Here is a 20,529-nt window from a genome sequence, read left to right as displayed (position 1 = left end):
TCGTGGGGACTGCGTTTAGATGGTAAGCTTACCATTCAGGAACACCCGCCGGCCCTGACAGTGGTCATACAGATACACAGCTTCGGAGACACTTTTCCTCGTTTTCCAAGCATCTTCTTCGGCACCGAAGAGTAGAAGCGCAGTGTCGCCCTCTTTAACTTCGAACGCGAAATCCGTCACTTCTTCTGGATCGCCATCAGCATTCTCGATCGTCTGCTTCGCTCGACCGAGCCCGATCGCCTCTCTCGCACGTGTGCTAATGCACTCGTACAGAAGCTCCACATCTTTCTTCGTTCCTGATTGGTAAATCCCTATGCCGTTGCAAGCCAAAGCTAACGGATCACAGCTTCCATGAGGTGTAAAAGCGTTGCCGATATTGTTGATACCCAAGCATGCGTTCATACCGTAGCGTTGTATCATGCTCACTATATCAAGCGTACCTCTCCTCTGGTTCGCCTCGCGCATCATATAAAGATCACTGGTCGGCAAGCCAACGAAGGAGATGGGCAGGCCGCCGATCGCTTCTCGCAGTCGCTCGAACTCTTGAGACGAGAACAGCGTCAGGCGCGTGCAGTGTCCCAAGACGATGTTACGATTCTCGTTGTATGAAGTCCAGTGCTTTTTGCGTAGTGTGGCTGTGACATGCCAGAGCAACGGTTCTACCTTCGGGTCAAGGTTGTAGTCAAGATGGAAGTCAAGGTGCTTATTCTGATCTATTGCCAGATCGGCCATCCAAGCTACATTCTGCTCCATCCTGTCTCTGTCAGCTTCCACGTACGGCGTGCTACCCACCACATCTACCCCGTCGGTCTTAGCCGCTTGCTCTAGTAAACATCTGATTACAGAGCCGTCCGGATCGCCACCGGAGGCCGTGAAGAGCGGTAACTGGGCGAACGCACACAGTTGCACGAAGCAGCGGCCGTGCTCCTCGGCCTTCCGTTTCAGCTCCAAGCCTGCATCCAAGCACTTCGTGCCTACGCCGGCGTCGACCTCGACGAAGGCACGCATGTGAGTAACGCCTGCTTTTACGCTTTCGTCGATGAGTCTCTGCCCTCGTTCAAGCAAGTCCAGATGTTCGAACTGGGCTTTGGCCCTGCTTGTGAGCTCCATGGCCTCGGCAAAGTCGCCGCGCTCGATCTGGAGGTCCGCATACTTCGGGTGACTGAGCAGGTATGCTTTGTCCAAGTGAACGTGCGGATGACACAGGCTAGGTGCGAGTAGAGCACCTTTGGCATCGATGACGTTGTGCTCGGTGACCGGATCTGGTGGTTGCACTTTATCTTCGCAAGGCTCTACGGTTGAGACCGTGTCCCCTGACAGAGTGATGTCCCACCGACTGCCCGAAGCAGTTCCGGGAAGGCTAACGTTACTTATACGATCGCATCGTAGCCCGTGCAGAGTAGTATGTTGGTCATTCTTCACACCCAGTCCGGCGGTCTGAATGCGGTGCATTTCAGCGTTAATATCAATGCCATGGGCGTGAAGGAACTCTTCAGCCATGGCCGCTGTCTGATAGTCTTACACTATTGTGGTAGCTGTACTGCTCAGCAAGTCCGCAACTCTCAAGGAATGTAACGATAGTCTTTGCAGAAAGAGTCAAAAGCCAAACGGAGACGTGAGGTCGGCTCACATATCTTGAACGGACGGCTGCAGCACTGTCAGGCAACGCGACGGTGTCGTGTCAATGGTGTCGATGGACGCTTCCCATGATTGTGCTCCTGTCAGCTTATCGCCGTCTCATCTCACTGTTCTAACATGTATGTAACAAACTCCAATGGAGCGTCGTAGGCAGTGCGTGTCTTCGCGAAGCAGGTCGGTGCGATTACCAAACCTCCTTGTCATGGACTTTCCACCTTCCTGCACCCCAACCCTGCCATAACGCTCGAGTCTCGACCGTACAGTCGCTGTTGACGAGTCTGTAGGATCCGATGGACGAGCTCTCTTCATTACGTGGTGGAGGCGGCCAGGTAAGTGTGACGTAGACGCGCAGCCGGAGTTTACTGAAGACAGCAAGTTGTCTATCTCCACTGGCACCACTCGCGCATGTCTGTTGCGTTGGCGCTCCGAGGAAGCTGTACTGCAAGATCTTGTCCACGGAGCTTCACGTTCCGTACCTCAGTCTCCAGATACACCACGGTCAGCATGGCTCAACCATCAGCGAAGAAGCAACGCACGCACCCGCAGTATGAACTGCTATACCACCCCGGCATACCCGGCCGCGGCGAGTTCATCCGCCTGGCCTTCGAGGCGGCTGGCGTCCCCTACATCGACGTAGCGAACGAGCAGAAGGAAGGCTACGGCATTGTGCAACAGGTTTGCATGAACAAGACCACCGAGTCCGCCGACAACAATCCTCCCGTCTTCTCCCCTCCAGCTCTCCGTGTGCCCGGAGGAGGCAAAGATGGCACCGCTTTGGTGATTGGCCAGACTCCCAATATCCTGTGGTATCTGGGTGAGAGGCTGGATCTGGTACCGGAGGATGAAGCGGGCAAGTACTATGTACAGCAGATTACGCTCACGGCGTTGGATCTCAACAATGAGATGCATGACACGCACCATCCCATCGCAGTGATGAAGTACTACGAAGACCAGAAGGAGGAGAGTTTGAAGAAGGCGCAAGATGTGCGACAGAATGTAGGCTCGTTCGCACCTTCCTACCTTATACCGCTGCCCTGACATGACCCAGCGTATCCCCAAATTCCTCTCCTACTTTGATCGCACACGACAGCACAACGAGCACCACGGTAGCGGTAAGGGCAAGTATCTCGTTGGCGACAAGCTGACTTACGCCGACACTACCGTCTGGCAAGTACTCGACGGTTGCATGTTCGCTTTCCCCAAGGAAATGGCAGCACGGAAGGAAGAATTCCCGCAGCTACTGGGTGATTTCTACGAGGCCATCAAGCAAGAAAGCGGCATCAAAGAGTACCTGAGCAGTAAGCGAAGGATGTCGTACAGTATGGGCATATTCAGGCATTATCCAGAGCTGGATCGACAGTAGGCTTAAAAGCATTGTCATTAGCGCTTACACAAAGCAGTATAGCGACATACGCAGCAGACGTGTAACCCGTCACGACAACCAGGAATCCGCAGGTTACAGATTTTCATTCTCAATGGCCGTTCAGATGCGCGTTACCATTCGCCGCCGCCTTCGTCTTCTCAGCCACCGGCCCGACAGTGAAGTTCCACCTCGGATAGTGAATCCGTATCTCCTTTCCATCCTGCTGACTTTGCGTGCTAATTACAGCCTCACTGCTATTGAACCCCACCAATTTGCCGGAATCGCGGTGATTGTACCCGGTATCCAGTGGATACATCTCGACTTCCTGGCCTTGCTTCAGTCCAGACGGGTCATCCTCGAACTTCACGTCGTCGGTAAAGCCCGACTTCAAAATCTTGGCTACGGCGTCCTGACCTTCGAGCTCCGTTGGCTTGGGGCCTTTCTCTTTGGCAGCAGCGATGGCCCCATTGTACCTGTCCCGCCAAGCAAACGTCTTTGGGTAGCGCTGCTTGTTGAAGAAGTCTTCGGGGAAGGATCCAGGTAACTGCAGAAGCCAGTCGAAGATCCAGCACGCTAAGGCGCTCGTCAGGTTTTATGCGCCACGTGACATCAAAATCAAGCGATCAATTTCGAGCGACTTACCATGAATATCTGCCAACCTCACCCCATCATCCTCACCACCGGATATCCACTGCCTGCCATCTGCCAGCACGCTTTCGAGGAAATCGAAGTTCTCCCGCATGTTAGCCAACGCAGCCGGCCGAAGCTTCTCCTGTGCCTCTTTCGACCACGGCCGACCCCACAACTCCTCCCTGTCTTTCTGGAACCCCGGATCCTTCATCAAGTCCAGGTCGGTCGGAATCACAGCCGCCGCAGGCTTGAACACCACCACGTCAGTCCACTTCTCCAACAGCTTCTCCAGCGCCAGCTCGGTCTTATTTCTAGCGCCGATGCCATGGTGCCCGTTGGCGCTATAGAGGGACTCGAGCTTTTCGATGATGAGCAGAGTATCGCAGTAGATGTCCCTTCCGATGCTCAGGACAGGGATGCGCCGGTATTTGACGCCCAGGGCAGCAATGTCCGGACGAGGCAAGGTGATGGGTTGTTCGCAGCGGGCGTGCGGGATGCCGCGGAGGGTCAGGTAGGCTACAACTTTGCTGGCCCAAGGTGAGAAAGACCAGAGGAAGAGGATGGGTTCTTCTGAAGGTGCCATGTTGTTTGTACTGCAATGTTGCTATGTTATGGTATCAAACTAGTATCAGATGTGGAGCTGTCGGAAGAGGAAGCGAAGGAAACAGATATGGAGTGATTGCTTGACCTTGTCGCGACGATGTTACATATCGCTGCTTTATTCCCACGACCATCGCGATGCTCGTTGATTCAAGGGCACCGACCTCGAAGTCTACACATAACCCCTCTCCACCTCGGGATTAAGGAAGTTAGTCTAGACTCGAGCATGCCCTTCGCACGCCATATCTTCCCGTTGTAGCGCCACAGCTGTGCTGTCGAGCTCCGGAAATTACGCATCACGTCGAATGCCTTTTGGTAAGAGGCCGATGTGTTGTGGTACAGGTGATGGCGGTATCCTGGATGACGGTGTCTATATATACTGCGACGGTGGGTCCGTAGTTGTGTGGGGTGCATTCGGCCCGCCTCCACAGATTCGGCGGCATCAACAATGACATCCGTATGACTTCTTCCACATTCTAGACAGTTGAATTGCCCAAGCATGCCTTCACTTATGGTGCGGCACCTGGGCAAGGCAGTGGCGTCACTACATCCGTTACCGCGTTTCTCAATCCAACGGCGGCGATACGCCATACAAGCCGGTGGCGCGCCGATAGTGGAAGTCTTCGATCCCCGAACGAAGTACATCCACAAGGAACGTGCTGCTACCCATGTCGCGCACAGTCGGCAGGTCGACTATTTGCGAGATGAGGTAGCAACGCGCTTGTGTGACCGGATACTGGATATCAAGCGGAACTTTCCCAAAGTCCTAGATTTTGGGGCTAATGCGTGCAACATTGCTCGGATACTCACACGACCCGACCCGGACCTGGAGTCAGACCAGAAGGTGACAGAGCCAATCGCTGTGAAAGTAGGCGAGATTACATGCACGGACTCAAGTCCGAGTATGCTGTACAGAGACCAGGATGAACCTTTCAACCAGGAGATCAACATCCGCCGTGAGGTGTTGAAAACTCCGGAGTACCTACCGTATGAACCGGAAACGTTTGACCTGGTCATCTCCTCACTTTCTTTGCACTGGATCAATGATTTGCCATCTGTTCTGACACAGATCAACACGTGTCTCAAACCCGATGCACCCTTCATAGCCGCCATGACCGGCGGCGAAACTCTCTTCGAGCTCCGCGGATCCCTACAGCTGGCCGAACAGGAACGTCTAGGCGGCATTGGCACGCACATTTCGCCCTTGGCTGATGTCCGCGACGTTGGCAATCTGCTCACTCGCGCCGGCTTTAAGCTTCTCACCGTCGATGTAGACGACATCATCGTGGACTACCCTAACGTCTTTGCGTTGATGGCTGATCTGCAAGCTATGGGAGAGGCCAATGCTGCGGTACGGCGGGAGTTGGGTGGTATCAACCGGGATGTGTTGCTCGCTACCGAGGCTATCTACCGAGAACTCTATGGCGAGCAGCAGGAAGACGGCACGGTAACTGTGCCTGCAACGTTTAGGACGATATATATGATTGGGTGGAAGGAAGGACCGGATCAACCAAAACCGATGCAGAGAGGAACGGGCGATGCGAATCTTACGGATGTGCTCGGCGGTGGTAAGATTGGGTGATTCTTTAAGCGGCGTCTGTGTGCTATTGAGACATGCCGATTCATGACGGACTCACCAGGAACAGCGACCGTAGGTTGGAGTCTGTCATGCGTAAAGCTGGCGTAACAGCCATGCGCGACAGCAAAGGGTAGATGGCACAGCCCAGTGTACCTTGCAACGGACATGCAGGAACTTGGGCCTACAGAGCGGGAGGCTGTGCTCGTTACCTCTGAGCATGAGCGAGAGTATATGGTGGCTTCTCATGTACAAGTAAATGCGATAAGTGTAAACATAGAGAGACCATGCAATCCGGGCCGAAGTTGTTCCGGCCCATTCAACGCGCCTCTCGCGTCTCCCAGAAACGTTTGCTTCCTGCAGATTCAACATGGATTCAATATGCGGCTAGCAACGACATGTTTGCGGTCTCTAAGGTCGCCGTCGTCTGCGCTGAGGCCAAGTCCGCGCTTATGGCGAACTTACAACCGCGTGGCTGCAAATGGACCGCACACAACGTACTTTCAGCCACCTCCTAAACCGCCGAGACGGATTCTCAGCACTCTTTTGCTGGGTACAGCATGCATAGGCCTTGGTGCATACGGTCATGCATGGCTGTATGGACTTCCTCTCCTCGGTATCGGCCTTGAGGACATCGAAGAGGTCCCGCCTGGCGCGGATGCCGAAGCTCTGGAAGAATCTATGCGTAATGCCCTCCAAGCAGCAGCAGCCAGCGGTGTATCTCCCATGAGTCTAGAGACGTGCCAAGACTTCCTCGAGTCGAGAGCTGGCTATTCTGTGTCGCACACAGCCGTCTCGCACGTCGCGCAGTTGGGTTCGAACATTCCCATCGAAGACACCTGGTCAGGCGGCACCTTCACCTTCTACAACGATCCAATGAAGGACTGGTCCGAGTGGGCCATCTTCGACGGTCATTCCGGCCCACGGACCGCTCAGGTCCTCAAAGATCTCTTACCAGAATTGGTAGGCCAAGCTTTGGGAAGCCCGAGCGCGTCGGAAAGCCAGGTTTCTTGCTTCGACCGACCCTACGTCCCGCACGATTCATACATCAGAGACGTGATCAAAGAGATCTTCGTACAGACAGATACTGAATTGTTGGATCGTGCCGTCAACGCTTTGCACGACAAAGTTATTGATCCAGTCGAGACTGTCTCTGCGAAAGCGCCAGTCTTCCGCCATCACATTTTGAGTCGATCCGAAGCGATTTCTTTGGTGGCACCAGTCTTCTCAGGATCATGCGCGCTGATGGCTCTTTATGATCCGCACAAACAAGTTCTTCGAGTGGCCAACACTGGGCATTCAAAGGCAGTGCTGGGTCGATGGAATCAAGCCGAGAGCAGTTACGTCGCTCAGCTGATGTCATCTGATCGGCCAGATTTTGACACCAATATGGGTCAGCGTAAGAAGAATGAGGACCCTGCCGGGTCCGCCATGGTACCTGAGACGAGAGGGTCTCACGGAGTTTCGGCGCCGCGCTCGTTCGGCGATGCGAAATGGAAGTGGCCGGTGGAAGCGACCCGTCGAGCACACGAGCTCCTCTGGGGTCCAGAACCACTGCCGATTGACTTAGGCGCGAAGCCACCTTATGTATCCGCAGAGCCTGAGATTGCGGAGACAGAGGTCAAGGCGGGTGAACATTCCGACTTCTTGATCATGGCTTCAGACGGTTTCTGGAAGCACATCAGCTCGGAGGATGCCGTGAGCTGTGTTCAGATGTGGCTGGAGAGGAACAAGCCAACAAACTTTCTTGAACCGATGAAGAAGAAATCCTTCTTCGGTGCGCTTGGCTTCGAAGGCTACGACCTCCATTCTTCGTTGCAGAGCTTGGCTGGGCCCTTCGCTCCGAGGGTGGCCAAAAGCCCGGACCGTGAGCAGAACGACGACACTTATTTCGATGAGGCCGAAAGGCGTCTCAAGTGGCGTGTCAGCCCGAAACACTTCGTGGTGGAGGACAACCACTGTGGCATACATCTCATTAAGAACGCACTGGGTGGCAAGCGCAGAGACCTGTTCGCCGGCATAATGAGTGTACAACCACCTCTCAGTAAAATGGTGCGTGACGACATTACCGTGCAAGTCATCTTCTTTGGAGCTGATACCCAGGATACGATCAAGAATCAGTAGACGGCCTTGACTGGTGCGCTTTTTATATGACAAAGGTAGAAGGTGACATAGCGTGGCGTTAGAAAGAGCATGTCTTAGCACCGCAAATTAGGTAGCCACAGCAAACCAATTGGCCAAACGAAGTTGAACCTCTGAAGCTGAATAGCAACATTGCTAAGCCATACAACGTTAGTCTATGTGTATCCTCCAAAGCTCTCGAGCGTCGTCAGATGTGAAAGCTGTCCGTGTGTGGTGCATTTCGAAATTGTCCGAGGCCAACACGTCGCCTTCTTCCCACTCGAAATGCAAGCAGACTCGACGATCGTACAACAGATCATCAATCAGAGGGACGAGCGACTGCGGGCCATTGTCGATGACTGTGCTGCCGTATCCGTAACTCGTCTGGTAGCTTGCCCACGGCTGCTGATATCGAAGGCACGGCAGGCCTGTGCTGGGATGCTGTATGACCAGTGGCAAGTCCGCCATAGTGTGACTGAAGTATCCGTGGCTATTGCAAGTCCAGCGGATCTGGGACAGCTTCTCCACATCCCACGACTTGGAGGGCAAGTACTTGAAGAACAACCGGGAGGAAGCGAAGAGCGTCTGACCAGTACCATGTGGAGAGGCGGCATGGCACATGAATAGCTGGAAGCGTGGCGGGTCGGACACCTTCGTCTTCACGCCTGTAATTTCATCGACTCGCTCGCTCATCTTGAAGATACCGTCGTAATGCATGGGCAGTGCTTCGTTGCTGAGCTGACTCGTGCTCGCTGGGTCGGGGTTGCGCTCATTCCTGACCTTCATGATCACATTGTTCTGCCACGGAAGGATCTTGCCGAATTCGCTGGCCTTTGCGACAAAAACAGGCTCGTCCCTCGCATCGCTGAAGCCACGCAGAATGACAGGTGAGTGAGTCTCCGTCAGTCTGCGAACCCTTACCATGTCGACATCTCTGAGCGATGAGTTGTCGGAGTTGGTGGGCCGGACGATTAGGCCACACGGATAGAGGTGCTCGAAGTCGATGCCAGGCCAGTCGAAAAGCTCGTTCTTTTCCCTGAAATACGACGACACACCATTCTTGTATACCAACTCATGTGACGCTTCGTTGATGTCCGCTCTGTGCGTCATGCGACAACCGCCGTCTGCTTCCCACACAAGGGCACCATGCCACGGCGTCATAAGCCAGCTGTTATTCTGTGGCAGCATACCGATGGACACTTTCCCAACGTCCAGCGAGGCATGCACAGATAAGCGAGTGCATTCGCTGAAGCGCAGTTTGATTAGTTCTGCAAACGCCTGTGAAGCAGTTAGCTCTCTTCTCACATGACATCCTGTTGCCACTTACTTTGCCTCTCACAAGCATTTCTTTCGCAATGCGAGCGTTCCTCTTGTCGCGCTGCTTGTGATTCAGACCGTCCTCAGGAATTTCGTTGAGCAAGAACCGCTTGTATCCGCAGTAGGTTGTAAGAGTATCGGCATCGTTGGCGAGTCTTTCGAGCACATCGAAGTCCTTCGGACGATGCTTCTCCATCTCTGTACGACACCATGCCGCAGTCTTCAGGAAGTGTTCAGCATCAGTGTTGACAGTCGAACCTTCGACTGTGTCCGTGAGCATGTCGTAAAGACGAGTGAAGCGGATGTTGACACAGCCATTACAAGAAGCCATAGCTCGAAGCGCTTCGCTGTATCTCCACACGTCCTCGTCACTGACGCCAAGGATATCTGCCACTGCGTTAGCATCGCAAGCTTCAGAGGAGGTATGAAACGTACCGTTGTACGCAAGTCCATCCGAGACGATCGTCAAAATTGCTGGTAGACCAGTGATAGCGGCGAGAGTGTCGCACAAGCCGTTGAGGTGGAGTAGTGAGAATCTTTCTGCTTCATCCGGAAGCGAGCCGAGGACCTTGACCAACTTGTTCGGCGATTTGACTGGGAATGCCGGCAGTACAAGGCTCAGAGATGATCCCGACTCCATGCAAGCCTTGATGTACTTCTCGGCCTTATGGATTGCTTCAGGTACCTCATCGTCGTCGAGATACCCAATCCTGTAATGGTTGAGGGCAGCAGCTGCTCGTCGAGCATCGCTGTCAATCGACGGTAGAGCTTCACAGGAAGCTAAAGCCGAGTTGGTTTCTACTGTCGATGCCACTGCAGAGTCTGCGTCGGAGGAGACATCTTCGTCATCATTAACAACGACCGTTGTGCTGACTATCCAGTTGTTCTTGTCAAAGTCCTCGCTGCCTAAATGGATCGTGCCATCGTCATCATCGTCATCGCTGTCGTCGCTGTCGACGAGAATCATTGACACCTCTATCGCGTTCTTCCTGTCCCCATACCTCATGTCATTGTCGTCGGTAATGGCAACCGCTAACCGGGACACCGTCGTCTCTTCGTCACGAATGGCCATATGGTCTGTCGTTGGAGTAGTTCGATTCGATATGGGCGGTGTCCGATGGGGAAAGGTACAGGGAGTAGATACAGGGAGTTGGCGGGATGGAGGGTAATGATGGCATGGAAACATGAATCCGTATATATACCTTAAGGCAACACTCCCGCTCACTCGAGAAACACAGCCAGTGCTTTGCACGTGTGGGCGGTGGTCTGGAGCGATAAGCCACCAACACTAGCTTCGGTTACGTGAGGCTGCACAAGCAGGGTACTTGCAAGCTGTACGGTACACCAAGTTTGACGCTGCGCTGCTGTACTGTTTGTCGGCCGAAGGAAGGCTATGGGACGGGTTATGGTGCTGTAACCCGCTGACAGGGGATGGATTGGGTGCACATTTTTGCATTGTCTTCGTATTTACGCTGCTCATCGTCAACGCGGTATGCCGCCTGGGCTCCGTCTGAACGCAGGTTCCATGGCTTTGGCATACGTTCTCCCATCAAGGATAGGGCATTATCAAACACTTGGCAGGCATATGCCACGAATGAGCGCCTTGCTAAACAGTACGCAGACACGCAGATCTCGCTCGCAGACAAAAGGCCGGCGATCAGGTCAAAGTAGTCTCATGGTCCAGCGAGGTCGGCGCGTTCGGCCCTCCAAGAGCGTGACCATGCTCGGCGAATCAGGCACTGGTGTCATCTTCGACAGCTCACACGGTGGTCAGCCTCGTACAGGAGGCGATGATACCCAGGGGTTTCGACGCTTTCAGTGAGTAGTTCGGGTGCAGACACACTGCCGCAGCAGAGCTGGCTCGAAGTCATCCAATCAAAGATCCAGGAATGGATGATTTTCTTGTGCCGTGAGCAACGTAGTGGTGGCATATGCTCACGGTGAGCTTACGTGTGACGCATCGGCAGGTTTCCTCACCGTCTAGAGCAGCTTCGATACACTGAGTCTGGCATGGACGCTTCCTTGTGCTGTTTCGAGCCGCTCCCCCACCGAGTTCGAGCCATGGGAAATGTGTTGTAGAATTCCACACCACGTTTGTTGGAACGTTGAGTGCGGCGCGGAACCTCCCGGTCCCGAGGCGTCAATGCGACCGTTTCGAACAACAACAATATATCGCTTCATGAACAAAGATCAAGACCTCCATACCTTGAAGTTTGTACAGATGACCCCGCGGTGCTTACATGCTCGGTGAGTGGGCGGTGCGTAATGAAGTCGTTATACCTGCAGCGCATTCAGCCCACATTTTGGGCTTTACTGACGCTACCTGGGTGGGCCGCCGCTTCGTGCAGGTAGTCACTACATCATGATCGGTGGCCAAGAGACGGTGCTATTGGAGTTGGCCGTAAACATTTCGCCATGGTTACCTCAGCCGCACGCAGGGCACCGATCATGGCCTTCCTGTAGAATCCGGCGTAGGAGAAACGTCTACAGCTTTACGAGAGAACTGGACGACACCGGAGCTCGGTCTGCTATTACAGGACCGCTAACAGCTAGCAGATAACGTACAGCACGAATAGAGTCAACCGAGCGGCAACAATCCTCGCGGCCATTCTTCAGTCGTTGCGCTGGAAGTGGCGCGAGACGAGCATCTCGCTGCGTGTTGCCTCGAGACTGAACTCTCGTCTAGCGTTCCGATGTCGGCTCCACCTTTGCGGGGAAGTACAGTGGACTGCAGCCTCCATATACCAAGACATCAACGGTCGAGTGCAGCTGCACGCTGTTTCTGTCCATGATGCTTTCATTCTCCAGCTTTTCCAACAACAACACTCAAGCGTACAGATAATATTGTTGGGGCTCGACCCACTCTTACTAGTAGCCGCATATAACAAGCACGTCGCTTGCGCGTCGCTCCAATGACTGCCAACAGCGTCAACGGTGCTGGTACGACTGCGAAGGGCGGCAAATTGCTCATCTTACCCGGCGACCATATCGGACCTGAGGTCGTCACCGAGGCGCTGAAGGTGCTTGACATTATTGAGGAAAGCTCAGGCGTCAGATTCGAACGAGGTTTTGATCTTTGTGGCGGCTGCTCGCTCGACAAACACAAGGACTCGGTAACGGAGGCTGTTCTAAAGAAGTCAGAAGAGGTGGACGCCGTCTTCTTCGGGAGTGCTGGCGGGCCAGAATGGGGCCATTCTCAACCCAATCCCGAGTCTGGGCTGCTTAGAATAAGGCAGCGAATGCAGGTACGCTGATCATTAGTAGCACAGCAGGGTTGTATGTACTTACCGCTTCAGATATTCGCTAACATGCGACCTTGTAACTTTGCCTCGAAGTCTCTAATTCAAAGGTCACCAATCAAGCCGGAGATTATTTCGGGTGTGGACTTCATGCTAATTCGCGAGAACTGTGGAGGAGCCTACTTCGGCCAAAAGATCGAGGAAGAGGACTATGGCTGCGATCCGTGGGAGTATCGACGCCCTGAGATTGAGCGTGTAGCTAGAGTAGCCGGTGCTTTAGCGATGCAACACGATCCTCCACTCCCAGTTTGGAGCGTAGACAAGGCGAACGTTCTGGCAAACTCTCGGGTCTGGCGCCGCATAGTCCATGAAGTCTTTCAGAATGAGTTTCCAAAGGTGCAACTGCGGGATCAACTAGCCGACAGTCTGGCCATGCTTCTGATTACGAAGCCCACGGCCTACAACGGAGTAATCTTGACCGATAATACATTTGGCGATATTCTCTCGGATGAAGCAGGTGGGCTGACCGGCTCGCTCGGTCTGCTACCCTCAGCCTCTCTGGCTGGGCCACCTGCAGCACGCGGCGTCGAGCCCACACAAGGGCGAAATCGGGCAGGTGGCGTTGTGGGACTGTATGAACCAGTCCATGGCTCAGCGCCAGACATTAGCGGGAAAGGCCTCGCAAATCCTGTGGCGCAAGTGCTGAGCCTGGCCATGATGCTGAGGTACAGCTTTAACATGCATCATGAAGCGGATGTAGTGGAGAAGGCGGTGGCCAAAGTGCTGGACAGTAAGGAAGATGGCGGTCTGGAGGTGCGCACTGGGGATCTAGGTGGTAAAGCCGGCACTGAGGACATGAGTGAAGCAATACAAGGCGAGGTCCGGCAGTTGCTTAAACTCCGCTGAGAATTAGCTGGCCCGATATATTTGTTGACATCCGTGCTCACTACAGTCTACCTTCTTAGCAAGTCTAATCCTCTTACTGGCTGTATTCGCCTACCTAAGTTAGGCTTGGTAAGCGGCCATCGGACTGTCTTGCGGTCATGAAGCATCGAATGCCCATACCACAGCAAACGGCTGGGTTGCTCGATGAACCACTGGACCGTTGCCACCACGCGGGGGAGGGATATTATAAGGCTGAATTGGACTGTTGATGTTTACAGTGATATTGATGCCCTGCTGGTAGTTGTGCGCATTCCCAATCGTGGCACGCTGAGTATTGCTGTTCGCCGCGAAGGGGATTGGATTGATCTCCCACGGGCACCGAGTAGGTATATCCGCTGGGAAGATATGTGCAGCTCCCGACCCGTCGGTACATCGCACGGCCAACGACAGAGAGTTCTGCAATTGCGCACCCGGTGGATCCGTCCACGTCAGTGTGACACGGAGCGAGCTTCTGGCAATGGAAGTGGGGAGGGTGACACTCTGCTCAGCCGTCTGCTGTGGCAATGGGTTTCCCGCATTCACAGCAGCTTCACCCAGAAAGATACCGCCATCTTCGGTCAGAGAGACCAGCGAACGGTTAAGATTCACTCGTCCAAAGCCTTGTGTACCGTTTGGAGACGGCGGCATCAAGCCCACGGTTCTTCTTTCGTCACCGGGGGCTGCAGTGTAGTCTACGTACTCGTATGCCGAGCCAACGAGATCGACCGCACCATTGATAAGGAGCGCTTTCACCAGCGCGCCGGACGGGTTGGGGATTGGGCCCGCTATGGCATGGACTGGACCCTTTGTGCGCAAAGCCTCACGGACGCAGGCGGCTAAGCCTGAAACCAGTGGTGCTGCCATCGAAGTACCACTGCAGAAGCACAGTTCGGGGTACGGGCATACGCCGTACGCGTCGTTGGGGAGCGTCCTGCTTGGGTGGGTCGTGGTTGCAGAGAGGATCCCGGCACCAGGGGCCACGACGTCGGGTTTGATGCGTCCTTCAGGAGTCGGACCCTTGCTGCTGAACGCCTTCAGTACATCACAAGACGGAACGTTAGCCTTACCTAAAGCGTATGGCGAAGAATACAATACAACCTACCAAGACGCGCGAAGGACTTCGAGGAAAGCCGATCGTTCCGAAAGGGGAAATATTGAACGTGCCATCGCAGCACGTTGCCTCTTGAACTGCTGCATCAGCGAGTCTCTGATCGGCCCAACGTGCTCTTCCCGCGGCATTTAATCTCGTCATGGACCTGTTGTTGAAGGTAGCTCCCACTATGAGACTGTTCTTGGCGAGTCGTGACTCGTTGACCTGGCTATATTGGTACGGTCCACCGCTATTGGCCACGGATTGGGTCTTCTTCGAACCGTCATTACCAGAGGACATGACGATCAGCAGTTCAGCTTCATTGCTCATGGCTCTGTCCACCAAGCCCGCGTCGTTGTCGCCGTACGCTTGAACGAGGACTATCGAGCTCGCCACCGACGAGCTTCCCCAGCTATTGTTGTGCACCCGAGCAAGACGGGGCGTCCCATCCGCAAGCATGTACGGCGTATCAAACAGTGTGGCAAGGTCTGGCACGAGGTTTCCGGAGGGAGGTGGTCCCACAATCCTAATAGAGAAAAGTCCAGCTTCAGTAGCTGGACCGTTCATTGTCTTGCAACGCCTCTTGTACGAGGGCAAAAAGGCATTCGGAATGGTAGGTCTGGTATACTTACCGAGCACACAGCCGGCAACATGGGTACCATGACCGTCCCAGTCCCACAACATTGATGGGTGGTTCCTCGCCGGGGTGTCAGTAAGGTTGACCCGTCCAACGACCCTGTCTTCGAACCCGACGGATGGCGGATCGTGTCCACCGCATCCACTATCGGCAACAGCGACAACTTCGCCCCTACCCTTAAAGACGGTGTTGTTCTCCGTCGTCCACGGCTCACCCAGCTGGGCAATAGTCGGATACGCCTGGGCGGTATGGAATTCAAACCTCCTTACTCGGTTGATGGAGCGCACGCTATCCATTGACGCAATCTGACTGAGGGTGGTACCTTTGACTCGGGCACGTACTTGCGGCAGACTGGCGTCGATCAATTCAGCGCTTGGGTCGATTTGCGACTGGATCGTCTGCCAAACGTCCTCGCCATGCTGTCCACAGCTTTCGTGTAAGACGATAGCAATTGCAATGGCTGGGTCAGTGTTGCCGCCGGCCTCGGTCTCTGTGGAACGATCAAGTGGCGCAGCGTTCACTGCATCCCATACGGAAGGATGGACGACGAAATCGCCATGGTAGACGGATACATGCGCCACATAAGGCAGTCTTCTCAGCACTTCCAGGTCACTTGGCTCGTATCGGCATAACAGTGTGTCCTTCTCCTCCACTCGCTGAATGCGGACTCCGTGCCTTGCAAGTTCTTCGTACGCTGCGGTTGTCCTTGGCTGCGAGAACTGGACGAGAATGTAATTGGTTTCTGAGGCATCGGAAGGAAAGTAGCCCGATGAAGCAGCAGACTGGGCTAGCTCAACAGTATTTCCATTGATTGTGACAGGAGCCATCACTCTTACTTGGGCTTTCCGTTAAAAAGATGGACGATAGCAAGCTTCAACCTGTGGCGGGGCCAACACTGCAACGGACAACAACGGGGACCTGACCGTGCTACCAAAGCCGCAGCGTTGCCATTAAAGCTTGGTACCTTAACGTAGGTGCTCTTGTAGTACACGGCGATGTAACCATGCCGTCTGCTCAATCGCTTAGAAGCACTTACCCTGAGACCGAGGCGTTCACGAGTGCGCAAGCCACCGATAGCTCAAATGCAGGGCTCGAGCCGACATGCATTATGACCACGCAAGGTCGGGAAGTGACAGCTGAGGTGGCGCTCAATAGTCTCGGCTCAGGGTGGTGGCGTGATGCGTGCGCCAAAGGCTTCTTCGGCCCGGCGTGGCTGGCTGAACTTAGAGTGCGTCTCCCGCTTCGGCGGCGCTACAACCAGCACGAGCGCCACAGTACCATCCTCTTCCCAATTGGAGTGCATTACATCTCATTGCCCCGTGCATCCTTGTCGCGCATGCTAGTCTTGAGAACCACAGCCCACGACTGCTGGTTCTGTTGGCCGCTGTTGTACACCTCCGTCATTTTGACAAAGCAGAGACCGGCCGAGGTCGATACAGCCGGCGCGTTGTTCGGTTGCGCGATTAGCACTTTCCTCCGCGTGTCGACAATCGGCGCCAGGCGGGCGTCAGTCAGACGTACACTTCCTTCAGCGGAAGCTCCGTCATCCTTCAAAAGCATCGTTCCTTCCGCTTGCCCACTGCGAGGCACCAATGTGATGCAGAGGCATTCTTTCCCATCATCGCTGCTGAGCGTACTTTGCAAAGTGGGGATGAAGCGATGATTGCCCGTCATTCGAAGACCCCTGCCCGCGTAGTCCGTAGCGGCCAGCAGTGGATCGCGCCAAATGATGTCGCTTGCGCTTTTTGTGTCGCTACCATCTTGCACGGGAACCTCTATAGTGATCTTTTTCAGCTGCCATTTGCCCTCTGTATGACGAGGACGTCTTCGAACGGCGAAGATCAGGTCGTAAAGAGAGATCGGAGCAGCCGGAAGTTGTGTCTGTGGGCTGTATAACGCTCGCGCATCGAACTTGTATGGCGGCTTCGGTCGGGGTGGAGGCTGGCGGTAATCGGGATGTACGAGTAGCTCGAATTGGCAATCCTTCATGTCAGCAGGAGGTGCGACATTGGGCTTTCTGGTAGGAGCACCTGCCGCAAGCACGTGCCGGACGACTGCACTTCTATTCAGAGAAACGCGTGCGGGCAAGGCCGGGCGCTGGCCGGCGGCAATGAGCTTTAGAAGGCCTTGATTGGTTGATGTATTGTTGGGCGCTGGCAAGCTACTCGTGGTCGTGTCATTGCCTGTCCACAGCTGTCTCGGCGGATGGGAGAAAGCTGTGTCTGATCCCGGAATGACTCCTTCAATCTCGAGCTGGTAGGCAGGGTCGCCGAGTTCGAATCCCATCACAGCGCTGTCGGGTACAGAGTCCGTGTACGGGCGTTTGGACGCATCAGCCGCCTGGTTCCACGCAGATAGCTTGCCGACCACCTTGCGGACGATGGCGTCCGCAGCGATACATCGGGTGGCATCGTTGTAGAACCCTTGCTCATCATTCGGTAGTAATTGGTACGGCGGTGACAGTTCCGGCCAGCTTCCAGCCTCTCCGGCTGCTTCCGGTGCCAGACCTGGATTTGTATATAGGGCTCTAACCTTGAACTCCGGCGTGAACGACTTGTAGGCACCTGTGTCGCGATCAAAGTCGGGATTGACGGAGAATGCGAAACGTTGATGGTGTGGCGGCTGAGCAAGCGTGATCTTGGCCACCTCATCCAGACCACAATCCAGCAAGCAAAAGATAGTGAAGTCGTCAAGGTGAGTAAGACGTAGAAGAGGATCATGCTGCACGTCTTCAGTCCATTGACTGTTGGAGAAACTCCATCTTGTAACAGTGACTCGTAGATCGGGCGTAGCTTTGATTGCTGCCGATCGAATCACAAAGCCAGACACAGGAACTGGAATTGGGGTGCCGGAGGGTCCACCTGTTCGCAGCGCCTCGTTGATGACCTTCTTTATGGCGAGGCGAACTTCATCACGCTGAGGGTCGGTGTGATTTGCGGAACTTAGTGCGCCGTCAATGAAGCAGTCCAGCCAAGTCCCGTCAACACTGAAGAAACGTAGTGCTTCCGGATGAAGTTTCGTGATGTCTTTTGGCAGTGTCGAAGGATCAAGATGTTCGCGAAGGAACGAAGGGTCCGGGAACAGATGAAACGCTGGTACTGTCAGTAAAGGTGGTGACTTCAAAGTCGTTTACTACGTACCCGGGACGTGCCCAAGATACAACGCATCATGCACCCAGTTGGACACCGTCTCCCAGTCCGAGTCGACTGGTTTCTCAGCGTCCAGTCCAGTATGTACAGCGCCAGCAGTTGACAGACCTCGGATACGGACGGCCGCACCAATGGCTTTTGGCAAGCTAGATCTCACGTCGCTGTCAATAGTCGTCTGTGGTCTCGTGGTGCTACTCGGAACTCTGGTTCTTGCCACGTCGCCTTTGAACCCACCCGCTGCAAGCCCAGTCGCTGCTGAAAGAGACGTCGCGGCATGCGCGAGGACGGTTCTCTTGTTGCTAATTCCATTGACTGCCAACAGCGTCTGCGACACAGCCATCGTAGTAGCTCTGCTGCGAAAACGAGTCAACGCTGCAATGAATGTCGAGTCAGATATGGCTGTGAGCTTGCCGAGTGACCACGCGGAGGCGTATGTTGCATCGAGCATCCCAACATTCCTGTCGAATATCTGGTAGTTTTTCCCGGACATCGAGTAGGTCGGCCAGTCCTCCGTTGGCGGTTGCGGAAGAGTGACCGCTGAACCAGACGTAGTCGGCTGCACCACACTCGGTAAATGTTTTGGTACAAGCGGACTTCGGTTGAAAGCCATGCTGACTTCGCCCACTGCATTGCGCCACCGTGAAATGGTGTAGCCATGCTTCAGTCGCTGAAAAAGTGCATTGGCGGCCGACAGTTGCGCAGGCGTAGCATCTTTTGGCAATGCGCTTACCATACCATCCAAGACTGGGTCGGGAGGCCGCAACGGTTGCGATGAAGCCGCTAGCGCGTTCATGGTAGTGGCAAAGTCCACACTATCGGGGACGCAGGAATACACCCAAGAGAAAAGCGATACAAGAGCCATGCGCTCGCTTGGACCGCTGATCCCGTTGCTTCTGGTAGGGTCGAAAGTACTGTCCAGGTTCTCAATTGAGACAAGGTGCACGATGTGCGTGGTCGGTTGCTGGATCTTGATGTCGCCCGACATGGAAGAGATGAGAACCGAGAAGTATGTCGTGAGCGTCGGGTCGTAATCAGGAAGACCTTTATTGTTGACGTGCCTCACATGTGACAACATCTGGAGCGCGTTCAGCGGTGTGAGCGAATTAGGGTCCTGCCCGAACACGTCTTTGACTTGCTGCTTTTTCGGAAAGATCACCTTCGTAGCCTGCTGCACGTCGGAGATTGGGTCGAACGCATCCACAGCGACACGACTTTTCAGGCCAAGAAACTCGGCTACGGTCATGTCGTACGAGTAGTTAACCGGAGGCTTGCCCGTGGCTTTCATCCAGCACTCAAGCGCACTAAGCCCTAACAAACCGGCCGCCGTAGAATCGACGACCAAGTCTGCTGGGTCGAACACCATCAGAGCCATCCAAGGCACCTTTGTGCGTCCACTCCAGTCCGCGCCATCGCCGGATAGGTTTGCAATGGGCTTGGTAGCCCAGGCTGTCAGGCCAGCGTCCCGTAACCATGGAACATGTGGGTCGTTGAAGACAATGTGAGGCAGAACTCTGCCTTCGTCTTGTGCAGTAGGATAGTAGCTGTTGATCAATTTTGGATTTAGCGAAAACTGTGGAGCAATGACATTGAAACCTTGCGGAGTTGGCTCGGAGACCAAAGTGCTTGGATGACCAGATGATGGGATTAGCCGGTGGTTGACAATGGGTGGAACTGACTGAGCCTCGCTGACCCGGTACGCGGTCACTTGCTGAGATGCCGACACGGTATACTCGCCGCCTCCTGCAGCAACGATGAAGATGAGTACGGTGGGCAGATGTCGGGACGCTACATAGCATACCTAGAGCTGGAGTGTAAAAGGCGTACAGTCGCATGTGGCCGTCCGGTCTGATATCACCAACCCTACCGGTTAGCAAGCATCTAGCTCTGGCTGGGAGCGCGGCTTGCAAACAGCACTCACAACACTTCGTCGTCGCCGGCGCTGACGGGCGAGGGAGCTGACGTGCTGGTCAGAGCGCCTTTGAGACGCGCAAATAGCAACTGTCTTGCCATTGCCGCCCTCAGTCGGAAACTGCAACTTTGAAGCTCTGACAGATCAAGAGCTTGATTCACTCGCCACTATCCCAGCTGTGTGCTTACATCCGTGGAACGACACTCAAGGCATTGCGCTCAGGGTTGACCGAGCCGAAAGACGAACTGCATTTCGCCAGCCACGGGCTTGTACATCATGACGGTCGCAAGCCTCGTCCCTCGACTCATTGGTCACACACCGTCATGCATGTTACAT

The 20,529-nt window shown here is 54.5% G+C and overlaps 10 protein-coding genes across 10 annotated transcripts; 5 read left to right on the top strand and 5 right to left on the bottom strand.

Annotated features, from left to right (window-relative positions):
- Positions 1–15: 15 nt before the first annotated feature.
- Positions 16–1,452, bottom strand: BAUCODRAFT_62230 (uncharacterized protein; the record flags this gene model as incomplete). The annotated part of the gene is made up of 1 exon (XM_007673394.1): positions 16–1,452. One exon carries the CDS (start codon positions 1,450–1,452, stop codon positions 16–18), a length of 1,437 nt encoding a protein of 478 aa, XP_007671584.1.
- Positions 1,453–2,142: 690 nt separating this feature from the next.
- Positions 2,143–3,001, top strand: BAUCODRAFT_144076 (uncharacterized protein; the record flags this gene model as incomplete). The annotated part of the gene is made up of 2 exons (XM_007673393.1): positions 2,143–2,634; positions 2,687–3,001. 2 exons carry the CDS (start codon positions 2,143–2,145, stop codon positions 2,999–3,001), a joined length of 807 nt encoding a protein of 268 aa, XP_007671583.1.
- Positions 3,002–3,487: 486 nt separating this feature from the next.
- On the bottom strand, positions 3,488–4,351 carry BAUCODRAFT_28753 (uncharacterized protein). Its single transcript, XM_007673392.1, has 2 exons — positions 3,588–4,351; positions 3,488–3,538 (listed from the first exon to the last, which is right to left on the bottom strand). The coding sequence occupies exon 1, from the start codon at positions 4,212–4,214 to the stop codon at positions 3,594–3,596; it is 621 nt and encodes a 206-aa protein (XP_007671582.1). The 5' UTR covers positions 4,215–4,351; the 3' UTR covers positions 3,488–3,538; positions 3,588–3,593.
- Positions 4,352–4,742: 391 nt separating this feature from the next.
- Positions 4,743–6,134, top strand: BAUCODRAFT_99597 (uncharacterized protein; the record flags this gene model as incomplete). Its single annotated transcript, XM_007673391.1, has 1 exon — positions 4,743–6,134. One exon carries the CDS (start codon positions 4,743–4,745, stop codon positions 5,811–5,813), a length of 1,071 nt encoding a protein of 356 aa, XP_007671581.1. The 3' UTR covers positions 5,814–6,134.
- Positions 6,135–6,172: 38 nt separating this feature from the next.
- On the top strand, positions 6,173–8,061 carry BAUCODRAFT_28751 (uncharacterized protein). The gene has a single exon (XM_007673390.1). It carries the CDS (start codon positions 6,189–6,191, stop codon positions 7,929–7,931), a length of 1,743 nt encoding a protein of 580 aa, XP_007671580.1. The 5' UTR covers positions 6,173–6,188; the 3' UTR covers positions 7,932–8,061.
- Positions 8,062–8,099: 38 nt separating this feature from the next.
- On the bottom strand, positions 8,100–9,885 carry BAUCODRAFT_62190 (uncharacterized protein; the record flags this gene model as incomplete). Its single annotated transcript, XM_007673389.1, has 3 exons — positions 8,100–9,206; positions 9,256–9,632; positions 9,681–9,885. 3 exons carry the CDS (start codon positions 9,883–9,885, stop codon positions 8,100–8,102), a joined length of 1,689 nt encoding a protein of 562 aa, XP_007671579.1.
- A 437-nt stretch (positions 9,886–10,322) lies between these two features.
- Positions 10,323–11,302, top strand: BAUCODRAFT_28750 (uncharacterized protein). The gene has a single exon (XM_007673388.1). The coding sequence runs from the start codon at positions 10,738–10,740 to the stop codon at positions 11,065–11,067; it is 330 nt and encodes a 109-aa protein (XP_007671578.1). The 5' UTR covers positions 10,323–10,737; the 3' UTR covers positions 11,068–11,302.
- A 1,110-nt stretch (positions 11,303–12,412) lies between these two features.
- On the top strand, positions 12,413–13,554 carry BAUCODRAFT_28747 (uncharacterized protein). The gene is made up of 3 exons (XM_007673387.1): positions 12,413–12,490; positions 12,542–13,437; positions 13,485–13,554. The coding sequence occupies exon 2, from the start codon at positions 12,554–12,556 to the stop codon at positions 13,388–13,390; it is 837 nt and encodes a 278-aa protein (XP_007671577.1). The 5' UTR covers positions 12,413–12,490; positions 12,542–12,553; the 3' UTR covers positions 13,391–13,437; positions 13,485–13,554.
- On the bottom strand, positions 13,526–15,962 carry BAUCODRAFT_20506 (uncharacterized protein; the record flags this gene model as incomplete). The annotated part of the gene is made up of 2 exons (XM_007673386.1): positions 13,526–14,440; positions 14,511–15,962. 2 exons carry the CDS (start codon positions 15,960–15,962, stop codon positions 13,526–13,528), a joined length of 2,367 nt encoding a protein of 788 aa, XP_007671576.1.
- Positions 15,963–16,437: 475 nt separating this feature from the next.
- Positions 16,438–20,294, bottom strand: BAUCODRAFT_20505 (uncharacterized protein; the record flags this gene model as incomplete). The annotated part of the gene is made up of 4 exons (XM_007673385.1): positions 16,438–18,227; positions 18,276–20,024; positions 20,083–20,144; positions 20,203–20,294. The coding sequence occupies 4 exons, from the start codon at positions 20,292–20,294 to the stop codon at positions 16,438–16,440; spliced, it is 3,693 nt and encodes a 1,230-aa protein (XP_007671575.1).
- Between the last annotated feature and the right edge of the window lie 235 nt (positions 20,295–20,529).

Source organism: Baudoinia panamericana (assembly GCF_000338955.1).
Source record: "Baudoinia panamericana UAMH 10762 unplaced genomic scaffold BAUCOscaffold_1, whole genome shotgun sequence".
NCBI classification, from domain to species: Eukaryota; Fungi; Ascomycota; class Dothideomycetes; order Mycosphaerellales; family Teratosphaeriaceae; genus Baudoinia; species Baudoinia panamericana.
This window is presented reverse-complemented; position numbering and strand designations above follow the sequence as displayed.

Coding starts and splice junctions, on each gene's coding strand:
- BAUCODRAFT_28750 (XM_007673388.1), top strand. CDS start 10,738: ATGCCGCCTGGGCTCCGTCTGAACGCAGGTTCCATGGCTTTGGCATAC.
- BAUCODRAFT_28747 (XM_007673387.1), top strand. CDS start 12,554: ATGCGACCTTGTAACTTTGCCTCGAAGTCTCTAATTCAAAGGTCACCA.
- BAUCODRAFT_28753 (XM_007673392.1), bottom strand. CDS start 4,214: ATGGCACCTTCAGAAGAACCCATCCTCTTCCTCTGGTCTTTCTCACCT.
- BAUCODRAFT_28751 (XM_007673390.1), top strand. CDS start 6,189: ATGCGGCTAGCAACGACATGTTTGCGGTCTCTAAGGTCGCCGTCGTCT.